Below are 14,125 nucleotides of genomic sequence, written 5' to 3' on the forward strand. Positions count from 1 at the left end.
AAAGACGAAGTATATATAGAAGTTTCAAGTCCATGGACTCCCGCTGCTGCGACTCTTCTTCAGTTAAGACATTTTTCTGTGCGGAACCCAGATATAGGAGTTTGAACTTGCTGAATATTCCTTGTATATGTGACGTCTAAGTGCTGCCATCCGCGTCGCCACGTCACTCACAGAAGTTTGGAAAATACGAGGACTAGCCGGTCAAGCTGGTTTGAAATATCGCCTAACTTCCACAAGCCTGCGCTGAAGCGAGAAAATTCACACCATTATTCCTTGTACGTACGTGGTACGTCCATTCATCCTTGGACAATCTGGCTAACATGCATAGAAAATGGTGGCCTTGCGTGGAAGACTACTAAATTGTCAAAAGAAACTGACAATAACTTTGACACCAGACAAGAAAACATGCGTGGAAGACTGCTGAATTGGGTACAAGATTTTTCAACGAACTGCAGTGATAAGGACCTATACAAGATTTTTCAAATCGAGTGAATAGTTTTTAGAGTGACCAGCATTGATTTGTCCACAGTGTGACTGTGACCATTATCCGTCTTCCTTTTTTCAACGGTATACTCCCTCCATTCCTTTATATTAGGTGTATTTGTTTTTCATAAAATTCCACAATGTAAAACGTATTTGTTCTAATTCCTCTTAATTCCATTCTTGTCCCTCCAGAAAAAGGAAAGTATCTCACACCTGATTGTATGTTTATCTCCTTGTAGAGGAAAAAAAGTTAACTATCTCACGAGTGGAAATGTAGTAGTAACCATCTGCTCTGAGTAGTTCTTGTGGTTGATTAGTAGTTAAGTCAATTTTGTACATTTCTAAAAGCAGATTCTGCTCCCATTCAATATGGATCGAGTCGTTGCCCTCGAATGATTTTTCTGAGAAAAATTAAGGCCTGCATCTCATACGTTCTATAATTTTCCACACATTTTTAAATGAACAGAAATTGCTGTGGTGAGTGAGAATCAAACCTAAGTCCTCACATGTGGTAACTTTGACCCTAAAAAAACTTGTTAAAACACGATGAAACGTGTTTTAAAGGACTAATGCAACATGTTTTGTACTCCGCATGTCTCTTTTTTGTAGCGATGGTTTTTTTCTAGAGAAATAAATGTTTTGCTCATGTAGAATTCGGACATCAGTCTTTTTCTTATGTGTCATCCCTCGGCAAATTCTCTTTAATGAGCCCGATAATTATACGCACCACAAATCTGCTAGCTAAAGTTACCAGGACTGGGATACGTAAGTTATCAGGTCTATGATGTGTGAGTTATCATGCTATTGACACAAAAAGCTATGGAGGGGATATTTCATCAACTCCCCCCCCCCCCCCAACCCGCACCCTCGTTGCCAAAGTTACCAGGACAGGGTGCATAAGTTAAGGCGATATGTGAGATATCATGCTATTCGCACAAGAGTTCATCAACTTCCCCCACCCCCTTTCGCCGCGAAGGTTACCAGGACTGGGATACGTAAGTTATCAGGTCTATGATGTGTGAGTTACCATGCTATTGACACAAAAAGCAATGGAGGGGATATTTCATCAACTCCCCCCACCCCGCACCCTCGTTGCCAAAGTTACCAGGACGGGGTGCATAAGTTAATGTGATATGTGAGATACCATGCTATTAGCACAAGAGTTCATCAACTCCCCAAACCCCATTACCTCAGTCCTGGTAACCTTCGCGACGAAAGGGGGTGGGGGGAGTTGATGAAGTCTTGTGCGAATAGCATGGTATCTCACATATCGCCTTAACTTATGCACCCCGTCCTGGTAACTTTGGCAACGAGGGTGCAGGGTGGGGGGGGGAGTTGATGAAATATCCCCTCCATTGCTTTTTATGTCAATAGCATGGTAACTCACACATCATAGACCTGATAACTTATGTATCCCAGTCCTGGTAACTTTGGCGACGGGGGTGGGGGTGAGAGTTGATGAAATATCCCCTTCGTAGGTTTTGTGTCAATAACATGGTAACTCACACATCGTAGAACTGATAACTTATGTACCCCGGCCCTGATAACTTTGTCGACATGGGTGGGGGGGGGGGTGAGTTGATGAAATATCTTCTCGGTAACTTTTGTGTGAATAGCATGGTAACCCGCACACCACAGACTTGATAACGTATGTACCCCGGTCCAAGAAACTTTGGCGACCGAGGTGGGGGTGGGGAGTTGTTGAAACATATCACGGTAACTTCTGTGCAAATGACATGATATTTTACATATCGAAGACATGATAACTTATGTACACCCCATGGTAACTTTCTAGGACCATGGTACTTTGACATGATATTTATGCACGCGGACCTCATAACTTACGTTCAACCACCATGTTATCGAAGACATTATAACTTACGTTCAACCACCATGTTAACTTTTGACTTCGAGGAAAAAACGTTGAAACAGAACTCCTCCGATAACTTCCATGTAAGTTTATGAAAATTTCATGCATGACAGACCTGCTATCTTACGTTTAAACATCATGGTATCTTTCATCCAAGGGAAAAGTTTTTGAAACATTCACCGGTAATTTCTGTGTTAAATTATCATACATCCCCATGCTAAAGTTATCATGTTGTAACCTTCTCGTACTTTAGTTACGAGCCCTATCATGATATAGTTATCATGTTGCTCATACCATAGTTATCACGCTGGTCATGCCAAAGTTACCAAGCCAAAGTTTATTATTTTTCTGATATGGCAAAAATAACAAAGGTTCAAATAACGTTGTTTATCTAAAAAAGACAACAACTAAAGGTGGCTAGGTTGGCTATTCGGCTCAATAGCTATTGCATTGACCTGGGTTCGAATCCTCTTTCAAGCACTTTCATTTTCTTCTCATATTATGCAACGAAAAACCAAAAAAAAAGAACACTATCGATTTATTATTTCCATCAACGATTTTTAAGAGAAGGAAAAAAATCAATGGAACCGAGCATGGGATGATAACAATCACGTAGGAACTAGTCGTGTGGATCTGTCGCTAACGACCAGTCGACTGATCGTTAGCACAGTCCTTTATATATTATGTTACTATACTTTATGTAACTAGGGGTTTAGAATAAGCTAGTTTTCGAGAGCACTTCACTGGAGGTCCATAGGTAGCATTATTGTATGCGTGAGTACAGAATAATTATTCTACACCCCTAACAACATTATATACATAATCTAGTAAAACAGTTTGCAAAATGTAGTAATTACGAAATAACTTTTTATCATCCAAGTTGTTAAGGGATTACTGAACATACCCCCGCGTCGCCCTCTTCTGGCGACACGGGGGGAACCACATCCACCGCCGCCAGGAACCCCCCTGCGCCCACCACCGCTACGCCGCCGCCGGAGGGCCGGCCGGCGAAGCCTTCCCGTGTCCCGAGATGGCGGCGACGGGGCAGATCCGTCCCCCACGCGCTTCCCCCTCCCCGCCCTGCGGATCCACCAGCCGCCGCCGGGACGCGCCACCCCCCGCCCGCATCTGCCGCGCTGTCGCCGGTGGGCAGACCGGCGAGGCCCTGCGACGCCCCAGGATGCTGCCGCCGGCCGGATCCGTCCCCCGCGCGTCGCCCCCATCCCCGGCCCCGCGTCCCTGCCCCACCCTGGCTTTGGCACGGGCGCCACTCCTCCTAGCGCTGCTGCACGTCCGTGCCTGACGCCCTTCCCATCAGACCTTCCCTCCATCTTCCACGATGAGGCCCTGGCTTGCTGGTGCGACAAGACCTGATTTGGGTGTGGGATCCGCAGCCGGCCTCGGGGGTGTTCGTAGTCTGCCTTCCCGCGGGAGGCCCCCTCGTATCCGGCGGCCCTCTCTCTCCAGAGCCGCGGTGATGACTCACGCGCGGAGGTGACGAAGCTAGACTACTAGAGGCAGTCACGAAGCCCCTCAAGAAGGGTACTTGTTGGCGCTGCTCTGGCCTCGGTGAACTTGGACACGCGTCTCTCCGGTGTCCATGGGTGTCGGTGTCCTCTGTCGGGCGGCTCCGGCCTCGAGAACCTAGCAGCTGTGTCCCTTCCAGCTCGCCTGGCTCCTCGACGTCCCGACGTCTATGGTCGCGGTAGCTCGGATCTGCGCCCTCCAGTCCTAGCTTGCTGGCATTGCTGTTTGTCGTCGCCCCACCCCCTCGTGGTTTACTTCACCGTCTGCCCTACCTTGTACACTTGAAAGCCTCCCCTTTTTGCCAGATCCAATGCTCGTGGATCCGAAGGAGGTGCCACCCTCCGACAGCAGGTGCAGCCCGCTAACCCCCTTCCGACATGGTGGCTCTGATCAGCGTTGGCTTCCTCATCATTGTTTCCGAATACAGCGGCTATGGGATTGCTCAGCCTCAGGCTAGGGAGAAATCCCTGCTCGGTTTGCCGATGCTGGCAACGGCGGCATCTGCGGATGTCGTTTCCTCCTTGGAGGCGTTGTCAAGGCCCTCGGCTACGCCCCTCTTCGAGCTCAGGGGAAACCCTAGGTCCGGTTCCTCCGGATCGGCTGGCGACGGGGTCTAGGCGTCATATTCCTTCTTGAAGGCGCTATCTTGCTCGCTCGCGGTGTCCCCGGTCTTGGCTCCGGCGATGTTGGTTACCTTGTTGGTTCAAGTTTGCCGTTCTGTTTGGGTTTGGTAGGTTTACCTGTGTTGTATCTTCTCTTCGGGCTGAGCATCCCTTGTCTTTCTGCTCCGGGCACCAATTCACGCCTGTCTACATTAGTGTCATGTGTTGTACCCCTATCTGTACTTATTCTGCTCCTTCTATCAATGCAATGATATGCATGCTTTGCGTATTCGCGAAAAAAAATCCAAGTTTTTAATTTACTACATTTTTTTATAAATTACTATATTTTGTATATTGTGTTACTGTATTCTTTGTAATTTTTACTAGGATTGTAAAATAAGCTAGTTTTGAAAAGCTTGTTGCGGGGGGTCCATCAGTAGCGCTATTTTATGCGTGAGTGTAAAATGTGGATTCTGCACCTAACAATATATACAAAATCTAGTAAAACGGTGTGTAAAATGTAGTAGTTTTGAAATAATTTATTTACTATCCAAGATGCTAATTTCCTACATTCTTTTACAAAATAGTTTATTTTGTATATTATATTACTTTATCTTGTGTACTTTTTACTAGGTGTATAGAATAAGCTAATTTTAATGAGCTCACTTGGGGGGGGGGGGTCTTATTCCTTGAGGACGATGTCCTTTTTTACTTGGATCTTGATAAAGGTCACACATGTGGCACAAACACATGGTAACTTCGAATGTTTTTTATGGTAAGTTTAGTGACGCGAGGATGGCAATTTTAGTTGCCAAGCATTGCAACTATTTTTTTGGAAGGCAAGTTTCAGTTTTTCTGGTTTTTTTTCTTTTGGGAAGACAACTTTAGTTGTAAAAAAGTCAGAGCCGGAGTGCTTTGTGCCACACATGTGGCACTTATCATTTGATTTTTACTTTCCATTTTTGAGTGTTAGCTATGTTTCTTCGAAAGTGCAGCTTCCGAGCTGCAACTTTTATAGTCTATGGAAGATTGGACCGGACACATGCTTGGGAGGTGTTATAGAGGCCGGAAGAGGATCCAATGCAAACGATGACATCCCAAGGCTTATAAAAGGATAGTTATCTTGATGTTCTTATTACCAAGCAAGCAAACCATCATCATGGAGTTAAGCCTAAGCGGAGCCACCCTCTTTTTGGTTTCTCTCATCTCAGCCTCAGTGGCGATTATAGTTCCCTTACTTGGCCACAGTGATAAAGCTCTATACAAGATTTCCCAAATTAAGTGAATAGTTTTTAGAGTGACTTTATATACACTGCAGAATTCTCTAGAGGGTGACCATTATCTGTCTTCCTTTTTTCAACAGTATAGCTCCTAAATTATGACCATTCAAACAGAAATGAATGTATAAGTTCATAAGATTCCACATACATATTCCAAATAAGGGAAAGCATGTGACAAATAAGGGAAAGCGTGATGGTGAGCCAAACATGCATTATTTTCTGCCCAGCAAAATGCCATCTAGCTTCCACATGTATGACCAAGATGAACCACAAGTCAAAACTCATCGGAGGAAAAATGCTCTACTGTGTCGAAGACTTATGATGTCACCATTTGAATAAACAAGTCGCTGAGAAACGACAACGTACATGCACATGACTTTTCTCTGACACAGGTGACATCACTTAACTACATCACCATCGTCTCTGGTGCAGCTCCTGGCGCATATTGCATCAGTGGGGGCGTATCTGCGTCGGCGCTCCTCGTCGACAGCGGAGTGCTGCAGTGCCAAGTCGAGCTGGCGCTGCTCGTCTGTCTGGTCCATGTGGTAGGAATGTCGAGGTTTTGGATGGGCGCAGGGACGTGTGGCTTGGACAATCCGGCGACCGCCGTCTTTGAAAGCACGTTGAGACCCCTGGCGGTGTGGGGAGACAATGACGATCCATTGCTTTTTTCCGAGTTGAGGATGGGCTATATTCTACAACGCTATTAACATTATATACATAATCTAGTAAAACAGTGTACACAATTTAGTAATTTTGAAATGATTCTTTTACTATCCAACTTGCTAATTTACTATATTATGTATGTTATGTTACTATATTTTATGTAACTAGGGTGTATAATAAGCTAGTTTTGGAGAGCTATTCTGTCATGGGAGGTCATCGGTAGCGCTATTCTATGCGTGAGTATAAAATAAGTATTATACAACTCTAATAACAGTATATAGAGAATTGGTAAAACTGTGCAAAATAAAGTAATTACGGTATAAATTTTTACTATCCAAGTTGTTGATTTACAACTTTCTTTTCAAAATTACTATATTTTGTATAGTATGTTACTATATTCTGTGTAATTTTTCACTAGGGTTGCAAAATAAGCTAGTTTTGAAAAGCGCACCGTGGGAGGTCCATCAGTAGCGCTATTCTATGGTTAAGTATAAAATGCTTATTCTACACCCCTAGTAACACTATGTACAAAAATCTAGTAAAACAATATATTTAAAATATAGATATACCAAAGTATTTTTATTTACTATCCAAGTTGCTAATTTACTACATTTTCTTACAAATTAGATTTTTGTATATTATATTACTATATTTTGTGTGTTTTTTACTAGGCGTGTAGAATAAGCTAGTTTGAAAGAGTCCGCCACAGGGGGTACAGACTAAAATGCATGGCGTCCTCTTATCTCTTACACAAAAAGTCTCCCCTACTTAATACTCCCTCCGTCCCAAAAAACATGTCGCGGGCGCAGTTCATTGTTGATTTTGCAAAAAGGCCCTTGTAGTTTTAAAATCATCTGAAACAAGCCCCTCCGCCCCCTGTCTTCTTCCTCCGCCGTCGATAGGGGCTGGGGCCGCCCAGCTGCGCGACTCGCCGCCCATCAGGAAGTGCTCCGCCGCCGTCGCCACCTACCTGCAACGTCGCCGCCGTCGCCAAGTACCTGCTCCGCCGCCTGCCCCGCTCAGACCTGCGTCGCCGCGATCCCCTCCCGCCTCGATTACCTACGGGCATCGTCGGGACCTCCGGCCACGTCCTCCTCGAGCTCGCGGGCGTCCACCTCGAGCTCCCGCGCATCCTCCTCAAGCTCCAGCGCATCCTCCTCAAGCTCCAGCGCATCCTCCTCGAGCTCCCGCGCGTGCGCCGCCGCAATTACTCCCGGCCGCGATCCCCTACGGGCGTCGCCGGAAATTGCCTCCACGATCCGGTGGACCAGGAGCTCGCGCGTCCTCCTTCTCCCCTGCCCGCGCGCCCTCCTCAATCTTTCGCGCGAGCCCGTGCGGCTGCTTCTCCCCTACCGCCAGTGCTGCTGCTGCTCGTCTGCCCGTGCTGCCGCCAGAGCTCCTTCTCGTCAAGAGGAAGAAGGTACCGTAAGGAGTTGCTCCTCTGCTCCCTAAGCTGAATATGATCAGTGTACGGGAGTTGCTACTCTGCTCCTGTTCGTCAGGAAGAACTGCTCTGCTCCTGTTAACTGAATATGATTAGTGTTAGTTAGTGGGCGGTACTAGGCGCCGGTGCGCCGGCAGAAAGTTTCGGCCGGTCGCACCGCGAGCGTCCGATGGGCTGGCTTCCAGCCGTTCAGATCGAATCTTCTGTTCATCCCCTTCCTCTACATCGTTCTTATCTCACACACACAAACCACGCACCGCGAGCGAGCGCCGCCGGCCACCCCTCTCCGAGCCATGGACGCCCTCCCCCGGTTGCTGTTCCCTTCCTCGCCATGGCCGCCTCTCTTGCAGCTCCTGGCCATGGACCCATCGCTGCTCCGGGTTGCGCCGCCCCGCCCGTGATTGTAGCTCACCACCCCATGGTTGCAGCACCGGGGTTGCGTCGCCCCGCCATGAGCATTCGACGCACAAGGGCATCGTCCACTGTCGTCTCGTCGCCGCCCTTGCCATCAACACTCGCCCCCCCGGGTCTCTGTTTCGCGTGTATAACCATCGCAACAAAAAAAGTGTCGGCTGTAGCTTTTGCTGCGGCAGATTGCAGCCCGCCACGGCGGCACCCGTCATCGTCTTCGCACCACTTCATCGGTTGAAGCAAAAACACACACCGGTTCTAGCTTTAATCAATAACGGTTCCAGCATACGCATCGCATGGTTGCAGCTCCGCTCGTAGCCGGTTCCAGCAAAACAATCATCGCCGGGCATAGCACACCATTGCTTCTGATGCAGCTTTGGGAGTTGCTGGTTCCAGCATTTTTGTCTGCTGGTTCCACCATTTCGCCCGCCGGCCTGGAGCTCTGAAGCATCGCCACCCTCCCTTCCAGCGCTGCCTAAACATGGTTCCAGCATCGCCAGAACACGGTTCCAGCACGATGCGTGTGTCGATTCCAGCAGGGCACGCACTGGTTCCAGCTCTTGGCGTGGCCGTTGCAGCTCCTCCGTCGGCAGGTTCCAACATACCGGATCTATGGTTGAAGCACGCCAGGTCATGTGCTCCGTTTTTCAGCTCGCCGGCGTGGTCAGTTCACGACATGGTGTCGTCGTTGTTCCAGCCCGGCAGCCTGTGCTTGCGGCACCTACAAACGTGCGGTGCCAGCTCCTAGTGTTGGGCGTCTGCTCGAGAGGAGCCTCGTCGCAGCACACTCATCAAGTGCATAGCCGGAAGTGGCTGCAGCAGGAGGGAGAGGGGGCCTGCAGAGATGATGTAGAAGAAAAGAGCGGCGGCTGTAGTGATAGAGGAGGAAGAAAACACAGTGGAGGGGACTGCTTGTGAAGGGATAAGGCTGCATAGTGCGTGCGACGTGGGGGGCCAGGAAAACGTTTCGATCGCATTGTATCTATGCTCCGCGTGCGACCGGCTGAAGTTTCGGCCGGCGCGCTGGATACAAGCGTTTCCCTTAGTGTTAATTGAATAAAAATCAGTAGATATCAGGGAGGTGGAGGGAGCAAGCTAGAAATAATTTGCTCTGTGTCTTCTATCTTCTCAGGAAAGATGTTGTAGAAAACATAAAGAGGTGATGTGCCTAAATCTCCAAACACCACACCAAGGCATTGGAAAGCTAGTTGTAGCATCAAAACTGTTGGGTAGGTCTGCACATACAATAGGAGAAAACAGGGCAAAAGCAAAATTACTTATCATACTGTGGTTGTTCTTTTTTCTTCAGAAGTTCAGAGTAAAGACACCAAATGACTCTGCATCTTAGGCAACATCTCAAAATCCTTGCATAAAGACAACTACCAGGGATAATGTACTGCTGAAAAGAATGTGCTACGAAACACAAAATTGTGATCATCAATGCTAAAGCCATGTTGTTAACACAGGACATTAATTCTGTATCCTATTAGCTAAGATTCAGATACAGAAACTGACAAATACTTGGATCATGATATCAATCACCTTTTCTCTGTACATATTCCTCAGTCTCCCGGCCTCTGTGTCCATGGGCTGATCAAGGCTCTTTTCCAGCTCCCACATCGCCCCCTTGCCGGTGTCCTCATTTGTCGGAACGGTCTCCATGAAGTTCAGACTTCAGAGCAGTCAATCAACAGCAGAAGTATGTCACAAACTACAGGCATCAAGAAGTCAATCAGTCTAAATGTATTTGTCTTTCCCTCTTACAAACTCCAACAAAACACATGCTGATTGCTGCACAGAGTACATGGCAACCAACGACAACATATCCCATTTTGATTACAAATCTAAACGAGAATATGTGGTTAGCAGAAACCCAAATCTGGTTCAGTTGAGTAAACAGCAAGAAACACATATTTTTGGTCTTGAACTTGTTTTGCATGTTGGTGGATGGCCATGCTTGTGCTGCAAGTACAAGTTAAATGAAAATAATGTTCAGATTTCTTCAGAGAAACACTGAATAAAACAGTTAACAGTAGGTGTGTACAAAACGTGGTCTCAAGCTTGTTGGGAGAAAATCATTACATAAGACACATATTCACACTAAATCCGTTTCAACAGTGTCAAAGCATACAGTAGTACTGACAGTAATTTTGATAATCCAAGCAAATTAATTGAACCTATCTATGCTTGACATGGCACAGAAAAAATCAGTAGATGCAGAGCAATTATGATCTGAACAAACACTGTCTCTAGAACTGTTACTAGAGGAACTACTGTAAGTAGAGTAAAATTGGTGGTGAATGAAGGGGGAAAACATGGGCCAGTTGAATTTATTCTGTTATGAATATATTCCAGTCACAAAAGACTGGCTGCTATCACTCTCTACTTATTATTCCCTTCCCACTCTACCTTGTGGGAGGAATATCATGAGGATTTTTCTGTGCATTGTGCATTGATTGGCATCAGAAGAATGTATTAGGAGTAGCTGTGAAATTGTGAAGCCTTTTTTTTGAAATGAGAATGTGGATCTTGTTAAGCCAAGCAGAACAAGATGATTTAGTGGCATTAGCACTTTAGCAGAGCACATCACAGTTCAGAGAATGTGAAGCCTTTTTTTGTAATGGTTGCAAGGCTCCTGTCATTCTACTCATTTTTTTGTGTATATCCTTGTTATGGTACCATGATGTACTCATCTTTTGTCATTGCTAGCAGGAGTATGGATTTGAACATGATGCCTCAAGAGGAAGACAATGAAGGTATTAATTTGAATTTGATGCCTCAAGAGGAGGAACCTCAAGTGGTAGAGAATGTAGTTATGGATTTGAACTTGATGCCTCAAGAGGAAGACGATGGAGATATGAATTGGATGCCTCAAGAAGATGAAGCGAAAGAGGATGAAGCTCAAGAGGAAGAGGATGAAGTTATGAATTGGATACTTCAAGAGAAGAGAAGATAATTGTCAGATAAGGAGAGGCATGGTGTTTAGTTTGCCTTGCTGGTAATCGAGCTCAGAGATGGGTCTGTTCAACCAGACGACAAGCTGCTAGTCTCAAACCTGTTGGACATAAGTGTACGATCTGTTGAAAGAATCTGGGAAGAGGCTAAAAAGCAAATTGCCGATGGCAAAGAAGTAGATGTCTCAAGCAAGAAGCCAGGAAGATCCGGCCGGAAGAGAAAGGAGCTAGATCTAGAGAGGAGCTCAACAATCCCACTGAATAAAAGAAGAACAATTCGATCTCTGGCACGGTCTCTAGGTGTGGCCCGATCGACCCTGCATAAGAGGTTCCAGTTGAATGAGCTCAACTGCATCACAAGCACCGTGAAGCCTCACCTCAAGCTAGAGAACAAGCTTGCGAGATTGAAATTTTGTATGTCCATGGTCGATGACAATTCGATCTCAACTTCTCGGGCTATGTTAAAACCAATGACGAATATGGTTCACATCGATGAGAAGTGGTTTGACATGACGAGAGTGAAGAATAGTTACTATGTACTTCCAGGAGAACCTGAACCGAAGCGCACCGTGTCAAACACTCACATCATTGGGAAGGTGATGTTCCTAACAGCTGTTGCCAAGCCTCGATATAACAATGAGGGGGAGCTAACATTCGATGGGAAGATCGGCATTTGGGCATTTGTCGAAGAGACTGAGGCGAAGCGGACAAGTCAGAATAGAACAAAGGGAACAAAAGTGTTGACATCAAAGAAAGTAACTAGGCTTGTGTGCAGAGATTATCTAATCAATAAGGTTATCCCGGCAATTCAGGATAAGTGGCCTGACGATGATGAGGGAGCAACAATATTTATCCAACAGGATAACGCAAAGCCTCATGTCCTGCCCAATGATGTAGCTTTTCGAGAAGCTGTGGAACAAACTGGTCTTGACATCCGATTGCTACAACAGCCCCCAAATAGCCCTGAGTTAAATTGTTTGGACCTCTGCTTCCATAACTCTCTCCAGTCTCTAACTGACTGCAGGTCACCTACAAACATCCAGGAACTGGTACAAGGTGTGGAAGAGGAATTCAAGAACTACGATCCCGACAAGTTGCACAGAAGCTTTATCACATTAGAAGCAGTTATGTTTGAAGTTATGAAAGGCAAAGGAGGAAATCAATATAAGTTGCCCCACTTGCACAAGGACCGCGTTCAGAATGCTGGAATGGAAATAACTGGTGTATATTGCGACAGTCGGGTAGTTGTTGATACTAGGGCCGTTATAGAAGAAATGGAAATTGCAATAGGAAAAGAAAATGAAAGGAAAGAATTAGCTAGAGAAGGGAAAACAAAGAAAAATAAAGGGAAGGGAAGGGAAGAAGTGGCCAGAGAAAGGAAAAGAATGTAGTCAAGAGGGGACAAAGGGGCCCTTATGTCATGTAGTCAGGTGCTCCTTGTGTATGTCTTGTGTAATCTTGTGTCAAGAGGGGACAAAGAGGCCCTTATGTCATGTCCTTGTGTATGCCTTGTCTAATCCTTGTATATCAACTCCTTGTTGGAATTTATTGGAATTATCTGGGTTATTTGGATTAATTGAATTATCTGGGTTATTTGAATTAATTTGGGTTATTCGGATTTATTTGAATTATTTGAATTGATTTGGATTAATTTTAGTTATTTGAATTAATTTGGGTTAGTGGACTGAAATTTTTGCTTGACAACTACATCAACTAATGAGGCAAGCAAGGCCTTTGCTAATTCCATATCATCAGTAGATGATATGGTATGAGATTATCTTCTACTGCAATTGCAAACTAGCTTTAGTAAAAAAGCAAGAGTCCGTTGTATGGAGTTAACTAAAGACCGAACATGTTCTAAAGTTTTGAGTAAGCTGGAGCAGTACTGAATTTGGTTTTGTTAATTAATGTTAAGTCAGCAAAGCTATCAGCATGGAACAAATAAAAGGACAGTGGATGACAAGAAATCGCTTCTATTTAGTTAAGAGGTCCATTTCATGCTATCAAGGACACTTCCAATTTTTCTTTAGTTTCATCAAAGGTTCATCAATACAGATGCTAAAATCTAGCATATCACATGGGATGGATCAGAAAAACCATCTTTGGTGCAGTAAATAAATATGCAGCCATAGCATGGATAGATTAGATAATGAGAAGAGTAGCACTGGATTAATCCATATCAAGGTCCTGGCTAATTAGCTATCAGTATATATTTCTTAGCTTCTTAATTAGCTATCAGTATATAAGTACAGCCTTATACATCTCTCCTTCATGATCTAAACATATACAGCCTTGGGTAGTTTAATTTCTCAGCAACTGTAGTCTACTGATTAATTACCTGGTGGGTATAGTGAAGAGGAGTAACTGAAAGGTTAATTAAGCTAGGTAGAAAGAAACCCACTGAAGTCTGTTGGAATGCAGTTTTGTTTTTGTATGCTAAACCTGTAGTACACTGTACACATGGAGTATACTATTGGAGTTTATGAACTGGGGTCATCGGGCTCCCTGAAGCAGGAGTACCATCACCAGGAGTGTTTGATGTTTGGCCTGATCCCTACATTGTGTTGGTAAGTGACATTAAAAAGAGATCTCAATCTATATGTTGAAAAATGATAGGTAATGCTTGACATGTTTGGCAATGTACTAACCGAGTCTCGTTGTCATCACATGTCAAGAATTCCTCGATCGTTAGCATTTCTGGGGTCGGCCCAGGATTGGGTGGTGCTGGTCCCATTGGTGCAGCCCGAGTGCCAGATTCCATCCAAATGTACATATTCTGCATGTTAGTTGACAAAGCGAACACTGGTAGAAAAAGGGCCTGCTGTCCCGGTTCGTAAGGGCCTTTTGTCCCGGTTCCTGAACCGGGACTAAAGGGTCGGTACTAATGC

The 14,125-nt window shown here is 45.4% G+C and overlaps 1 protein-coding gene across 1 annotated transcript; it reads left to right on the forward strand.

Annotated features, from left to right (window-relative positions):
• Positions 1-11,570: 11,570 nt before the first annotated feature.
• LOC147982964 (uncharacterized) lies at positions 11,571-12,628 on the forward strand. Its single transcript, XM_087540601.1, has one exon. It carries the CDS (start codon positions 11,654-11,656, stop codon positions 12,626-12,628), a length of 975 nt encoding a protein of 324 aa, XP_087396727.1. The 5' UTR covers positions 11,571-11,653.
• The last annotated feature ends 1,497 nt before the right edge of the window (positions 12,629-14,125 follow it).

This window comes from Triticum urartu, chromosome 2A (genome assembly GCF_056163025.1).
Source record: "Triticum urartu cultivar PI428250 chromosome 2A, HENAU_Tu73, whole genome shotgun sequence".
NCBI lineage: Eukaryota > Viridiplantae > Streptophyta > Magnoliopsida > Poales > Poaceae > Triticum > Triticum urartu.

What these genes read in the sequence shown, in the direction of transcription:
- LOC147982964 (XM_087540601.1), top strand. Translation starts at nt 11,654, where the DNA reads ATGTCCATGGTCGATGACAATTCGATCTCAACTTCTCGGGCTATGTTA.